Genomic DNA, 17,306 nt, shown 5'->3' with positions numbered 1-17,306 from the left:
CTGTATTATTGGATTTGTGATTATTAACAACAAATATTCTTGAAATATATTAATATTTAATCAATAATATTGATATTGGTAATGCCTTTTATAAACTGAGTATATATAGTCTATCCAATAAAATAGCCAATGCAGATAACAATAATTTATGTTGTCACGAAATTAAACTTTTATTTCCAAACTTTTTCATGGTAATGTACTGAATATACTGTGGATATAGCAAGATTCAACACCGTGTAATATGTCAAAAATTGCCAGATGTAGATACTGTATGTATTAGATAAACTGTAATTAGTAGTAATTGTATTAAATAGCTTTAACAGCACCAGCTTGTAGATTTAGAGAAAATTAATCCGTACCATTCGTTACTGTACAGTAATATATTAGCTGAAATGTTGTAAATAAGCTGTTAGTTTCATCCACTAACTACTCGCAATCACTAACATTTGTCTCAACGCACAGGAAAAAGACGGAGGTATCCTGAATAAATTCGTGAACGCTATCAAGAACCTCGAAGGAGCCGGTGACGACATCCTCAGGACCATCGAGAAATCCCAAGACGTCACCTTGTTCGCGCCTTGCAATGCCGCTCTGGAAGGACACCTGGTCATGGATAACATCTTCAGAAACAAAGAGAAATTCCTAGAAATCTTGAAACTGCATCTGGTGGTCGACAACAGGCTCTACGTTGACACCGTGATGAAGAGAAATCAAAATAAGGTAAGATTTGTTCATCTATTAGTCTTGAATATTACCCAAATAGAAACGATTTTCAAATCAACAGCCTGTTTTTGGTTCTTGTCTTCGAAATATTTAATTCATTTACCATTTTACTATTTTTTACTACTTTACTATAATTTAACCATTAACAGTCGTTTATTGGATCAAAAACTGTATATTAGAAAAGAACAGAAGTTGTTCCGAATTGTTTATACTTTTTGAGATTTGTCCCACAGTCCCACAATAGTCGTTCATCACTCCCACATCCCAAAATCCTAACATAAGTATCACCTTTCGATTTTTGCTATACCTTGGTGAAGCCGCTCTCTTTGCTAATCGCTAGTGTGGCCCAAGTTTTACGGGAAAAAATGAGCGCCAATCTTGTTAAGCTACCTGCAGTGAACCAAAATATAGCAAATGCGCATCTTTGAGTGCCTTGGTCATGATGTTTCCACGTTTACCGAGCATATAACATCTATAAACGTAACAAAAACACTTTCAATCGACTTTGCGGCATCATCTCTGCATTTTCACGCGTTTCAAAACACAATAGTAGTAAAAACAAGTTCCAAAAGAGGTCTAATACAACATGTTACCTGACAGCCCTAATAAAAACACTGCAAAACTAGGCTTTATCTTGGGCAATCACTTGGGGACTATCGGGTGAATAACAAAGCTATTCGGAACACAATTTTACTTTTGTTCCTGTATATATTTCCTTAAAAATCACAAAATAAATTTCAAAAAACCTCTGTAGCTTTTAAATCAAGCGTCAGATGTTTATGGAGCTTTGAGAACTGTCGTGTAAAGGTTAGGTTTCGGAACGTTATATAGTCAGATTTTATGTATATTCATTACTACTTAAATGTCCATCACGTTTCCCCATCTTGCGGACAAGATAGCCTTCTCCTCACATGATTTACATCTTAATTTTATCATTAGATCAGTCTCTGAGTACTCCTATTAGTGTTCTTAAATGTCAAGTTCTATCCAAGTATCTCACAGCTTTTAAGCATCTACTTACCTTGATAATTTAACTTCCAATAATTCAAATAGTTATTAGAGTGCTTACCACTTATGTTCATCGAGTAATTCTTCCAGTTCTTCAATCATTGACGAACGAAAAGGGTCTGAAGTGAGTTGAAAGGACTGCTGTCCGTGCTATATTACTAGAAAAAGTTGTTGAATATACTGACATGGCCACATTTTGTAAAACGCTACGTATAAATTCCCAATATTTGAAAATAGTTTTCATATAATTAAGATTGTCGATCATTATCGCATGCGAATCGGATGAATGAAATATATTTTGCACAATTTTACTTAAAATAATCTAACAATAAAACTGAAGTTTATTTATTTTGAGATGTTAACTGCTTTTTACCATTTTAAAAACAATAATATATTGCACCTATTCATGGAACTAGAAGCTGATTTCTTAATGTAATACTACCACAATTGCAGCATACCATCAGCATCAATTTTCATTGTTATTTCTAATCTGTTATTTATTATTATTTCTGACTTTACATAGGGTATCAATTACAGATAAGCCTATTACTTAAAAACAATTATGAGACTTAAAGGATATACAAATTGTATGATTTGCCCATCCATCTGATTAGCCTGATTTGGCGTCATGTGAGTTTTATTTATTCAAAATGGCACAGTTTGCCAGTGAATAGAAAATTAGCCTTTTATTCATTTCATTTGCAGTTATCCGGCTAGTGAAGTGAATGAAAGAACCAGCTCAAAACCACGATATTTCCGCTCAAATAATAACGAAATCTTCTCCATGCTCGACTGTCGGAAGCAGACAGTTCGGATTATAGGTTTCCTTTGGGGTTCCCCATGCATAAATCCAGCTATTTGTAGGAAACAATGTAAACAATGATTCATCGGACCATATCACATTCTTCCAATCACCAAGTGTCCAGGTTTAATGATCGTTGCGTCATTTCCTTCGCAGATTAGCATTGAATTCCGTTATAAAGGGTTTCACAGCCGCATCTCTTCCATAAATGTTAACTTTGTGGATTTGTAGACGTACTGTTTTTTTTTAATAGAAATACTCAAGGAAGCGTTGCGTTCTACTATCACTCTTACCACAGTAGTTTTATGTTATCTTATATAATATCATATTCAGAAACTTTCATTAAAGTGAATAACTCAGCTGCTAACTTCAAGTCTATCTATCATTTGTTCAAAATTACATCATTTGTCCATTTCTTAACTATTCCATTCCTTTTCCCAGCATGAAGAACAATATAACATATCTGCAATTAGTCATTCATATATGTTATAACTAATAAAATCTAACCAATAGTTTTTCCAACTTTTATCTTTTCTTCATCAACTTTTGTTGTCTTTACACTATTTTCGTTATCACCTTGCCATGAGTGACCCAATGTCCTATTTTGAAATATCCATGTCTCATCTAAATACACATATTGAAATAATTAGTATTCCTTGGTTTCATTATATGCTTTTAAAAATTATTTTCTCTTAAAAGCAATGTCTGTTATATTTACACCATTTAAATCCTGTATTACCCAACAGACCCGACAGAATAGCTGCTTATTTCTAAGCTTTCTATGAATATTTTCCAAATGAATATTATTCCAATGTTTATATTGAAAAAACTATTAAATGTTTTAATACATTTCATATATTTGATCTGTGTCAGAGCTAACATCAAGCTGATCTTGAGCGACTCGTATGAGGACTTTTTCTTTTCGGTGAATCCAAGATTATATGTTCCATTTTTTGAGGTATTTTAGTGCCCGCGTCTATACCAATATTCAGTGCAGCTATACTGCTTTTTTGAAAGTTTCAGTTTTATTCACATTCATTCATTCATTTTATTCCCATTCACATTTTTTGTTCACAACAATTTTTAATGTTGATAAGTCCCTATCAGTTCGCTTTAAGTTTCACCCATTATTCCACTTTGCCGTTGATATTTTTGCCATGTATTGTGTATTATATTATTATCTCAATGTTAAATAATTCAGCTGTTTTCATCACAAACGCTCCTGTTAAGCGAACACAAACCGCTTGTCGTCTTTCAAGATCTGAGAGATCACACATGGCACCAACGCATATGTCTAGTATTATATCTATTTATAAAATATTTTAACATCCATAATTATATTCAACACACGAATTTCTGCAGTCTAAGTTTATCCCTTCATCTCAACATCAGGTATGAAACCAAAAAAAATAATTCTATACGTACACGACAAGAGAAACATGTTTAACATAAAAAAAGGGAATTAAATTCCTTCGGCACTTGACCTTTCCAGTCAACATCGGCCCCTTTTATGCTCGTTTCTTTCCTTATCGAATTTTAAAAATAAAATATTCCTTGTTACGCCGCATGCATAACAAGGCATTTCGCGATGCTTTCTCGAACAAGCGAACAAATCTCCCTTTATTTTATTATATGCTTTTAAAATTATATTCTTTTAAAAGCAATGTCTGGACGTTCCATTAGACCTCTTCGTGGATTCTCTTTACACGATTTAAACCCTATATAACACAATAGTGTATAAATAGATATTGTATGTCCCTCAAAGAGATGCATATCCCTAAGCTTTCTATGGGCACTTTCCAGACTAGAAAGTCTATCCACTGTTTTAATACATTCCCTTTATTTTATCTATAAAAGAGCTAACATCAAGCCGATCTTGATTCGTTATCCGCATCGTCTGAGGACGGTTTCTTTTTACTGAATCCAATATTATAATTTTCATTTAATGATATATTCTAGTGACCATACCGATATTAAGTGCAGCTGCAGCACACTGAAAATATTTTCAGTAAAAATCGCGACAATGTAATATTTAACATTAAAAAATTCTTACAACAAGAGGCCTCCATTATATCGTTCCTGTTCGAAATAATGGATTAGAGAGGCAATATGTTCCGTCTGTTTTCGACATTTTCAGTCAGAGTAATAATAAGCAGCATTTTGAAATATATCAGAGCAAGCAAAGCGCTAAAACAACGTTTGTCGGTTTATAATTTGCAGTGATTATGTAACTAATATATTAAAGAATTTCGAAGACGTTTGACAACTGGTCGACTTTGTAGGCTGATTTGGTTACACGTTCGAGCGTATCTTTAGCATTCGTCTTTTTTTAACTAGAATAAAATGAGAAGGAAAATGTTGTCAAGTCAAAAAATTCTATACATACACGACAAGAGAAACATGCTTAACATAAAAAAAGGGAATTAAATTCCTTCGGCACTTGACCTTTCCAGTCAACATCGGCCCCGTTTATTCCCGTTTCTTTCCTTATAGAGTTTTAAAAATAAAATATTCCTTGTTACGCCGCATGCATAACAAGGAATTTCGCGATGTTTTCTCGAACAAGCGAACAAATCTCCCTTTATTTTATTATATGCTTTTAAAATTATATTCTTTTAAAAGCAATGTCTGGACGTTCCATTAGACCTCTTCGTGGGTTATCTTTACATGATTTAAATCCTATATAACACAATAGTGTATAAATAGATATTCTATGTCCCTTAAAAAGATGCATCTCCCTAAGCTTTCTATGGACACTTTCCAGACTAGAAAAACTATCCACTGTTTTAATACATTTCCTATATATGAGCTGTAAAAGAGCTAACATCAAGCTGATCTTGATTCGTCACCCGCTTCGAATGAGGACAGTTTCTTTTTACTGAATCCAATATTATAATTTTCATTTAGTTATGTATTCTAGTGACTATACCGATATTAAGTGCAGCTGCAGCACACTGAAAATATTTTCAATAAAAATCGCGACAATTTAATATTTAACATCAAAAAATTCTTACAAAAAGAGGCCTCCATTATATCGTTCCTGTTCGAAATAAACAATTAGAGATGCAATATGTTCCGTCTGTCTTCGACATTTTCAGTCAGAGTAATAATAAGCAGCATTTTGAAATATATCAGAGCAAGCAAAGCGCTAAAACAACGTTTGTCGGTTTATAATTTGCAGTGATTATGTAACTAATATATTAAAGAATTTCGAAGACGTTTGACAACTGGTCGACTTTGTAGGCTGATTTGGTTACACGTTCGAGCGTATCTTTAGCATTCATCTTTTTTTAACTAGAATAAAATAAGAAGGGAAATGTTGTCAAGTCAAAAAATTTTATACATACACGACAAGAGAAACATGCTTAACATAAAAAAAGGGAATTAAATTCCTTCGGCACTTGACCTTTCCAGTCAACATCGGCCCCGTTTATTCCCGTTTCTTTCCTTATAGAGTTTTAAAAATAAAATATTCCTTGTTACGCCGCATGCATAACAAGGAATTTCGCGATGTTTTCTCGAACAAGCGAACAAATCTCCCTTTATTTTATTATATGCTTTTAAAATTATATTCTTTTAAAAGCAATGTCTGGACGTTCCATTAGACCTCTTCGTGGGTTATCTTTACATGATTTAAATCCTATATAACACAATAGTGTATAAATAGATATTCTATGTCCCTTAAAAAGATGCATCTCCCTAAGCTTTCTATGGACACTTTCCAGACTAGAAAAACTATCCACTGTTTTAATACATTCCCTATATATGATCTGTAAAAGAGCTAACATCAAGCTGATCTTGATTCATCACCCGCTTCGAATGAGGACGGTTTCTTTTTACTGAATCCAATATTATAATTTTCATTTAGTTATGTATTCTAGAGACCATACCGATATTAAGTGCAGCTGCAGCACGCTAAAAATATTTTCAATACAAATCGCGACAATGTAATATTTAACATTAAAAATTCTTACAAAAAGAGACCTCCATTATATAGTTCCTGTTCGAAATAAACGATTAGAGAGGCAATATGTTCTGTCTGTCTTCGGCTTTTTCAGTCAGAGTAATAATAAGCAGCATTTTGAAATATATCAGAGCAAGCAAAGCTCTAAAACAACGTTTGTCGTCGGTTTATAATTTGCAGTGATTATGTAACTAATATATTAAAGAATTTCGAAGACCTTTGACAACTGGTCGACTTTCGTAGGCTGATTTGGTTACACGTTCGAGCGTATCTTTAGCATTCATCTTTTTTTAACTAGAATAAAATGAGAAGGAAAATGTTGTCAAGTCAAAAAATTCTATACATACACGACAAGAGAAACATGCTTAACATAAAAAAAGGAATTAAATTCCTTCGGCACTTGACCTCTCCAGTCAACATCGGTCCCGTTTATTCCCGTTTCTTTCCTTATAGAGTTTTACAAATAAAATATTCCTTGTTACGCCGCATGCAACAAGGAATTTCGCGACGCTTTCTCGAACAAGCGAACAAATCTCCCTATATTTTATTATATGCTTTTAAAATTATATTCTTTTAAAATCAATGTCTGGACGTTCCATTAGACCTCTTCGTAGGTTATCTCTACACAATTTAAACCCTATATAATACAATAGTGTATAAATAGATATTCTATGTCCCTCAAAGAGATGCATATCCCTAAGCTTTCTATGGACACTTTCCAGGCTAGAAAGTCTATCCACTGTTTTAATACATTCCCTTTATTTTATCTGTAAAAGAGCTAACATCAAGCCGATCTTGATTTGTCACCCGCATCGTATGAGGACGGTTTCTTTTTACTGAATCCAATATTATAATTTTCATTCATTTATGTATTCTAGTGACTATACCGATATTAAGTGCAGCTGCAGCACACTGAAAATATTTTCAATAAAAATCGCGACAATTTAATATTTAACATCAAAAAATTCTTACAAAAAGAGGCCTCCATTATATCGTTCCTGTTCGAAATAAACAATTAGAGATGCAATATGTTCCGTCTGTCTTCAACGTTTTCATTCAGAGTAATAATAAGCAGCATTTTGAAATATATCAGAGCAAGCAAAGCGCTAAAACAACATTTGTCGGATTATAATTTGCAGTGATTATGTAACTAATATATTAAAGAATTTCGAAGACGTTTGACAACTGGTCGACTTTCGTAGGCTGATTTGGTTACACGTTCGAGCGTATCATTAGCATTCATCTTTTTTTAACTAGTATAAAATGAGAAGGAAAATGTTGTCAAGTCAAAAAATTCTATACATACACGACAAGAGAAACATGTTTAACATAAAAAAAGGGAATTAAATTCCTTCGGCACTTGACCTTTCCAGTCAACATGCCGCTTGCATAACAAGGAATTTCGCGATGCTTTCGAGAATATGGGCATTTTCGCGCTCCGACCTTTGATATTAATATAAATTATCCGCTCTAAATATATAATATTATCTGTTATAGCTGTGTTAGGGCTGGGAAAACAGAGCGCTGCGTTTACATTCGACAAAGCCAGTTTTACGTAAATTCATTACAACGCGCCATTAATCGCTAAAGCGGGCGCTAAATTTTCAAATATGTATTCAGTAGCTGACAGTATTTGTTCGCAAAGTCACATCTTAAAGATTAATTAGTAATTAAAACAACCCATACGCTCTCGATAACATAGTTATTAACCAAATGAGGGGAGAGAGTAAATTATGCAGCTAATTAAATGAAAAATACATAGTACCGTTTAAAATCGCTTATTAAATAAGTTATTATTAGCGTTGGGAACTATCGACTGAAAACAATCGAAACAAACAATAATAGCAAAACAGTCGAACTAGTGGATAGTAAAATATATTGATGAATGAGAATAGTAGTTACTATTGCAGTCAATTGCAATTTATGTTCGACCGTCTGACAGGTCAATTGAAAAGTCCTCGGCATACCATAGTAAAACACATTTTTTGGAAAAATTAGTTTTTTTTTTATTCAACATAATTCCCTTCAAGGGTGATAGACTGATTAGAGCGACCCTCCAAATTTTCGATACGATTTTTGTAGTACGATTTGTCCTTTGCGCCAAAATAGACCTCAGTTTCGGCGATCACCTCTTCATTCGACGAAAATGTTTTCCCAGCAAGCATTCTTTTGAGATCTGAGAACAGGAAATGGTTGCTGGGGGGCCAGTTCTGGAGAATACGGTGGATAAGGAAGCAATTGGAAACCGAATTCATCGATTTTTCCAATCGTTTTCACTGACTTGTGACACAGTGCATTGTCTTGGTGAAGCGGCAGTTTCTTTTTCTTCAAGTGCGGCCGTTTTTCGGTGATTTCGTCATTCAAACGGTCTAATAACGCTATATAATACTCACTCTCGATGGTCCTTCCTTTTTCAAGGTAATCAATGAAAATTATTCCATGGACATTCCAAAATACAGATGCCATAACCTTCCAGCCAGCCGACTGTTGCATTTTCCCACGCTTTGGAGCGGGTTCATCGTGTGCAGTCCAATCAGATCACTGTCTATTGGACTTCGGAGTGAAATGATGTAGCCATGCCATGTTTCATCTATTGTCACATATCGATGCAAAAACTCGAGTTTATTACGCTTGATCATCTTCAAACACTGCTCCGAATCATCAATTCGTCGTTGTTTTTGGTTAAAAGTGAGCTCGCGCGACATCCACTTTGCACAGAGCTTTCTCATACCCGAATATTCCCGAATGATATGATGTACCCATTTGCTTGATATCTTTAGAGTGTCTGCTATTTCATTCAATTTCAATTTACTGTTATTCAAAATTATTTTGCGGATTTTTTCAATGTCTTCGCCGGTAAAAACCCCTTTTGGGCGTCCACAGCATTCACCGTCTTCGATGCTCATCTCACCACCTCCAAACTTAACATGCCAATGCTTGATGGATGATTTTCCTGGACCAGTGGGAATCTTGGCATCAAGCCAAGTTTTTTCTTCAAAGGTATTTTTTCCTTCCTAAAATCTATAGTTTAAATATAATTATAGAATAAATATTTTTTAATTTTTCGACGAACTTCCTTGTTAACCGAATAGAACGAAATTCAAACTTAATGAACGCACATAATACAACTGATAAAAGTTGTCGAATCGAAAGCGTCGATATTTTAACGTTCCGCGTCTTCAATCTGCGCGAAAGTTTGCCCCGTTATTTTCAGCTTATTAAAACTTTAAACAAACTTTATCTATAATAGAGATCCAGCGTTTGTGTACGCTCAGAAGAGGTTGGGATGATGCAAGCTGGAATTATTCATAAGTTCTCGTCCTAAATGTTTCGCCCATTAAGACACGCAACTTCTATTAAGCCAATTTTAAATCTAGTTAGCGAGGTAATGTCAGCCGGCGGCCATCACTCTTATCGGAAAAATCAAATTCGACTTAGGGCGAGTTCGATTAAAAAGCGATTTAGAAAATTGGTTTGGGCCGACCTGGCGAGAAAAAAACCTTTACTGATGAATGTGCGATAGAAAATACGGTATTTTTTACCCCTTTAAGGTCACAGTTTGACAGATACATGACACTTATGTTAACAATCCAATATAACATCTGAATTGTAATAACCTTCAAGCAACATAGTTATTGAGAAAAATTGAAACAATATATATTAATCAAAATATTTTCCATCAATTTCTACAACTTTTACGTAATATTTCCGGCAATATGATGATACTGTGTCAAAAGAAGATATTATTTTCCTGCTTTAGTTTCTCTGCTACCCTGGTAATAGAGATTCCATATCTTAACGTCAATATTATATAACAATATTCGTCAGATTTTGTTCACCTTGTAAACAAGAAAAACCGTGGTGTTGAAACGATTTATTATAGTATTTTCAATCAATGCACGAGGAATCCATTTTTCCTCCTTTTTAATCTCTTCCAACGCATATAAAAGTCTGAAAACACTTGGTTCATCCATTGATAAGCCGGAAAATTATTTGAGAATTTTGAGCTGACTTTTCGTCCAATCAAAATTTTTGGTCCTACAGGTAATTCTTACAGGGACACCATAGCAACAGAGCTCTTTTTTTTTCACGAATATATGTTTTTATGTACTTCTGTACAATGCCGTGAAATGTCTTTAAGTTCGTAGAGCAACTAAAATTAAATTAAATAGACGTACAATTGACAAGGAGCCAGCTTGGTTGGCGCAGTGGAAAGGCGACAGGACGGTCTCCCTACTGCTACAGTAGTCGCGGGTTCGAATCCTGCTAGAGCATGGTGGTAAATTTATGTTTGTGATTGTTCAACATTTGTGATTGACCTTAGGCGAGAGTGCAAATTCCGACAAGGAAAATAATCCCAGTCAGGCTGGGTAAGACCAGATGTCTTCTGAGATTATATCTAGGTTGGTGATTCGCCAGTCGGTAGGCTTAATGCCGAGGACCGTGAATGAATTAGGCTTCGAATTGCTTCCTCATCCACCGTATTCTCCATATCTATTCCAGCGACTATTTCCTGTTCTCAAATCCCAAGAATGCTCGCTGGGAATAAATTTTTTTCGAATGAAGATGTGATCGACGAATCTGAGGCCTATTTTGGCCCAAAGGACAAGTATTTAATTATGTTCCTACTAAATTAATTAATACGAATAAATTTGGTCACAATTAAATTCATATCCGAATAAATTATCTCTACACGAAAAATCCTACTGTCATTTAAAGCAGACTCGATTAAAAATCGATCTGATAGAATAATTTGCATGTATCGCGTGCAAAAAAATACAATTGAAGGATTCTTTCGCTGGGCGAATGTGTCCGAACTGGACGTATATAATAATTAAATAGATCCGGCGGATTCGCTTGATTGACATCGTACTGTAACTTTCCAATGGGCGAAACAATATTCCAAAATGCGAACGATTTAATTAACCGAAATTCGAAAGCGATTTCAATTATTGTAAACTATGTTTAACAGTAATGGACAAAGAGAAAATCAATTTTTTTGTCGATTAATTACAAAATGTGTTACAAAGGGAACGCTAGTCACATACCCCCTTCATTGTTATTTAGGTATTTAATAGTTTAGTGTTAAGATGAGATTATGTCATTTTTTATATTTTAAAGTGTCCTTTTTATCTACGAGGATTCATCTATATTGGGCCTAGAGTTTAACATGGGCTCCAAACCACGGTCCTCGACATTAAGCCTACTAACTGACGAGTGACCAACTTAACCAACCAAGCATCCCAGGAGACATCCGATCTTACCCAGCCTAGCTAGTGGCGTGACTGGGATCATTTTCCTTGTCGGAGTTTGCACTCTTATCTAGAACAATCACAAATATTAAACAATCACAAACACAAATTTACAACCAGGCCCCAGCAGGATTCAAATCCGCGACTACCGCAACAGTAGGAGGAGCGTTCTGTCGCCGCGTTGTTGTTATGTTAATTGACGTTAAAAACAATGCAACATATTTATACAATTAAAATAGCACTTTATTAGTAACAAACCTGATACTTACAACTACTCTTATAATATCAGTAAAGCACTAACATTCAAACTGTAGTATTATTTTTTTATTTCATCTGATGGGCTTGATTATTACAATAATAACATACTTACAGATTTATATTTTAAATGTTTAACGGTTAATGGAATAAGGACTCTGAGATAAGAGATAAAATACTAGCAGTAAACAAGATTTCCTAAATAAGAAATTATTAAAATAGGTTTTTTTATGTTATCCTTAGTGCTTCAATAAGCTTACGAGTTGACAATAGGTATTTCTTATGGTGTTATTTTTGTCCTTCCTTTGGTGACCTTACATCTTGAACTGTGATGCATATGTTGGGAGTGCATGAGCTAGGGGTGATTTTCAAAGCTTGAGTGTTTCTTACTTGGAATAGTTTATGGCAGAGGTCTTTGAGCATCTTCAATCCACCTTTTATGACGTTACAGCTTCAGCTGCGATACTTCTGTCCAAACTCCATTTAACTACACCAAAAGATGCTTCGAATAGTCGAAATAGTTTATGGCTAGGGGTCCTTGATCTTCATCCACCTTTTGTGAACCTTACAGCTTCAGCTGCGATAGTTCTATTCGAACTCCATTTAACTACACCAAAAGACGCTTCAAATAATTGAAATAGTTTATGACTAGAGGTCTTTGAGCATTTTCAATCCACCTTTTATGACGTTACAGCTTCAGCTGCGATACTTCTGTCTATACTCCAATTAACTACACCAAAAGACGCTTCGAACAATTGAAATAGTTTATGGCTAGGGGTCTTCGAGCATCTTAAATTCACCTTTTGTGACCTTAGAGCTTCCTGCGATACTTCTGTCCAAACTCCATTTAACTACACCAAAAAAAGCTTCGAATAGTCGAAATAGTTTATGGCTAGGGATCTTTGAGCAACCTCAATCCACATTTTGTGACCTTACAGCTTCAGCAGTGATACTTCTGTCCATACTCCATTTAACTACACCAAAAGACGCTTCGAATAATTGAAATAGTTTATAGCTAGGGGTCTTTGAGCAACCTCAATCCACATTTTGTGACCTTACAGCTTCAGCTGCGATACTTGTGTCCATACTCCATTTAACTACAAAAAAAGACGCTTCGAATAATTGAAATAGTTTATGGCGAGGGATCTTTGAGCATCTTCAATTCACCTTTTCTGACGTTAAAGCTTCAGCTACGATACTTCTGTCCAAAATCCATTTAACTACACCAAAAGATGCTTCGAATAGTCGAAATAGTTTATGGTTAGGGGACTTTGAGCATCTTCAATCCAACTCTCGTGAATTTATAGCTTCAGCTGTGGTAGTTATGCCCGAATATTACTTAACTATACCAAAAAATGCTTCGAGTAACTGTGAAACGATTGTCAATCCAACGTCAATCTGTGTTCTTTTTTTGATAATTCAAATTAATATTGGTTTCCATTTAAATTAATGAATTCAGAAGACGACAGCCTTATGAACTCCCCAGAATTCTGCCATTTGCGTCAGTTATAAGATGTGAAAGGGTTTAGAAACAAAATCGGAAACAGGGGCGACTGGTGGAATGCCGATACAAATCGACACTTAGGGTAAAAACAGATAAAAATCATCCCGACATCTATTTCTAGATATCTCAGTCGTCAGTGCAGCACTAGTGGTATAACATACTTATATATAAAGATAACAAATTACCTTCTACATGAGTTAAGAAATTATTACACAGTTCAAATAATATTCTTGGGACAAAAAACTGGTCTGATTAGAGGAAATAAATAATTATTGATGATAGAAATATAAAAGAATGAAACAGAGACAAAGATGGATAAAAACAGAACAAACAGATCTTGAAAGGCACTCACTTCACTGTAAGTTTCAATAGAAAAGCAATTAAAGGTATTTTTCTCTTTGTTAAAGTATAAATGTAAGACTTATATTATTAGAATATAATTACATATTTTTGTACTTGATAAAAAAGCGGTCACAATCACACGTATTAGAAATCCATCATGATACTAAAAAGAATTAAATGTTGTTATACCGAACCATCGAACAATTCTGTATCCTTTCATATTTTAAAATACTGACAGGCGATCCAACACAAAAAATAGGAAAAGGTTCAATCAAACGAGACACATATCCGATGTCATTTTGAGAACCGAACAGTTTTAGTTCAATCAAGCGAATCTGTAACAACATATTTAATCAATTCCAACAAAGCGAAAAAACTAATTCAATTTTACGAATATAGCGGGCAGGCGAGCCGTATAAAATATATTATTTAATATTCGTATTTTACAAATAAGTCAAACGAAAATTATTTTACAAGGACGTAGAAATATAAATGTTTGAGCTGATATTTAAAAAAAATATGTAAAAATATTGCATTTATCATTAAATTATTATAACATTATTTGAATTACATCCTTTGAAGTATTGATTACTATTTTATCTTGTAAATTGATTTTTTGCGCCCTTTTTTGGTACTTTAAAGTATTTCTCATTGACAACAACATCACTATATATTACTGTCACAACACATGACCTATAACAAAATTCTAGTCCAGATAAAATAATAAATCGAAAATGTTATCAATTATAATTAATTTTAACAATATAGTACATCTAAAAACTACAGTTAATTATACCGCCACAATAGTTTATAGATTAGTGTTATAACCTCTTCTGAAAACTGATTTGAAACGATTGATGATTCTGAAATGAATTTACAAATTGCGGCAGGCGATACAATGATGTTGATATATATGTTGATGATATATATATATATATATATATATATATATATATATATATATATATATATATATATATATATACACTTTTGCAACATTTTGTAATTTTCTATAAAAGGCTAATACTATACATGTTCTTTGAAAACGAAACTCTGTACACGTTCTGTCGAAAAATAATTTACTAGATATGCTATTTTGTTAGTTGCATGTATGGCTGTAAACAAAAAATTACATATCTCCAAAACAAACGATAAAAACCGTTGAGTTTTCATGAGGCTGACGCATAATTCCTTTCAAGCTTGTTAACCTCACATTCTTTCTTATTTAACCTAAGTATAATTTTGTTTACTAATATAATATGTTGATGTAATTTCAACACTTTTGTCGACCTAATATCAGTCAATTCACCTTTTGTGACCTTAGAGCTTCAGCTGCGATAATTCTGTCCAAACTCCATTTAACTACACCAAAAAAAGCTTCGAATAGTCGAAATAGTTTATGGCTAGGGGTCTTTGAGCAACCTCAATCCACATTTTGTGACCTTACAGCTTCAGCTGCGATACTTCTGTCCATACTCCATTTAACTACACCAAAAGACGCTTCGAATAATTGAAATTTTTTATGTCTAGAGGTCTTTGAGCATCTTCAATACAACTTTTGTGACTTTATAACTTTAGCTGCGGTAGTTATGCCCGAACATTTCTTAACTATACCAAGAAGTGCTTCGAGTAATTGTGAAACGATTGTCAATCTAACGTCAATCTGTGTTCTTTTTTTGATAATTCAAAATCAAAAGGCTAATACTATACATGTTCTTTTAGCAATAAACATTGCTCTTTATTGAAAACGAAACTCAGTACACGTTCTGTCGAAAAATAATTTACTAGATATGCTATTTTGTTGGTTCCATGTATGGCTGTAAACAAAAAATTACATATCTCCAAAACAAACGATAAAAACCGTTGAGTTTTCATGAGGCTGACGCATAATTCCTTTCAAGCTTGTTAACCTCACATTCTTTCTTATTTAACCTAAGTATAATTTTGTTTACTAATATAATATGTTGATGTAATGTCAACACTTTTGTCGACCTAATATCAGTCAATTCACCTTTTGTGACCTTAGAGCTTCAGCTGCGATAATTCTGTCCAAACTCCATTTAACTACACCAAAAAAAGCTTCGAATAGTCGAAATAGTTTATGGCTAGGGGTCTTTGAGCAACCTCAATCCACATTTTGTGACCTTACAGCTTCAGCTGCGATACTTCTGTCCATACTCCATTTAACTACACCAAAAGACGCTTCGAATAATTGAAATTTTTTATGTCTAGAGGTCTTTGAGCATCTTCAATACAACTTTGGTGACCTTAGAGCTTCAGCTGCGATACTTCTGTTCAAACTCCATTTAACTACACCAAAAGAAGCTTCGAATAATTGAAATAGTTTATGGCTAGAGGTCTTTAAGCATCTTCAATACAACATTTGTGACTTTATAACTTTAGCTGCGGTAGTTATGCCCGAACATTTCTTAACTATACCAAGAAATGCTTCGAGTAATTGTGAAACGATTGTCAATCTAACGTCAATCTGTGTTCTTTTTTTGATAATTCAAAATCAAAAGGCTAATACTATACATGTTCTTTTAGCAATAAACATTGCTCTTTATTGAAAACGAAACTCAGTACACGTTCTGTCGAAAAATAATTTACTAGATATGCTATTTTGTTGGTTCCATGTATGGCTGTAAACAAAAAATTACATATCTCCAAAACAAACGATAAAAACCGTTGAGTTTTCATGAGGCTGACGCATAATTCCTTTCAAGCTTGTTAACCTCACATTCTTTCTTATTTAACGTAACTATAATTTTGTTTACTAATGTAATATGTTGATGTAATGTCAACACTTTTGTCGACCTAATATCAGTCAATTCACCTTTTGTGACCTTAGAGCTTCAGCTGCGATAATTCTGTCCAAACTCCATTTAACTACACCAAAAAAAGCTTCGAATAGTCGAAATAGTTTATGGCTAGGGGTTTTTGAGCAACCTCAATCCACATTTTGTGACCTTACAGCTTCAGCTGCGATACTTCTGTCCATACTCCATTTAACTACACCAAAAGACGCTTCGAATAATTGAAATTTTTTATGTCTAGAGGTCTTTGAGCATCTTCAATACAACTTTGGTGACCTTAGAGCTTCAGCTGCGATACTTCTGTTCAAACTCCATTTAACTACACCAAAAGAAGCTTCGAATAATTGAAATAGTTTATGGCTAGAGGTCTTTGAGCATCTTCAATACAACTTTTGTGACTTTATAATTTTAGCTGCGGTAGTTATGCCCAAACATTTCTTAACTATACCAAGAAGTGCTTCGAGTAATTGTGAAACGATTGTCAATCTAACGTCAATCTGTGTTCTTTTTTTGATAATTCAAAATCAAAAGGCTAATACTATACATGTTCTTTTAGCAATAAACATTGCTCTTTATTGAAAACGAAACTCTGTACACGTTCTGTCGAAAAATAATTTACTAGATATGCTATTTGTTAGTT

General features: G+C 33.9%; 1 protein-coding gene across 4 annotated transcripts in view; it reads left to right on the top strand.

Moving 5' to 3' along the window:
* The window catches only part of Fas1 (fasciclin 1 Fas1 domain-containing), a 559,086-nt gene that overhangs the window by 505,887 nt on the left and 35,893 nt on the right, over positions 1–17,306 (top strand). For all 4 annotated transcript variants that reach the window (XM_076396810.1, XM_076396808.1, XM_076396812.1 and 1 more), the window contains one exon: positions 463–720. In XM_076396810.1, coding sequence (XP_076252925.1) covers positions 463–720 — 258 coding nt within the window. The remainder of the gene's footprint in view (positions 1–462; positions 721–17,306) is intronic.

This window comes from Rhynchophorus ferrugineus, unplaced genomic scaffold (assembly GCF_030347505.1).
Source record: "Rhynchophorus ferrugineus isolate W39M unplaced genomic scaffold, kcgeb_rfMv2 rfM2, whole genome shotgun sequence".
NCBI lineage: Eukaryota > Metazoa > Arthropoda > Insecta > Coleoptera > Curculionidae > Rhynchophorus > Rhynchophorus ferrugineus.
The sequence above is the reverse complement of the archived record's forward strand: the minus strand, read 5'-3'. Positions and strand labels throughout refer to the sequence as shown.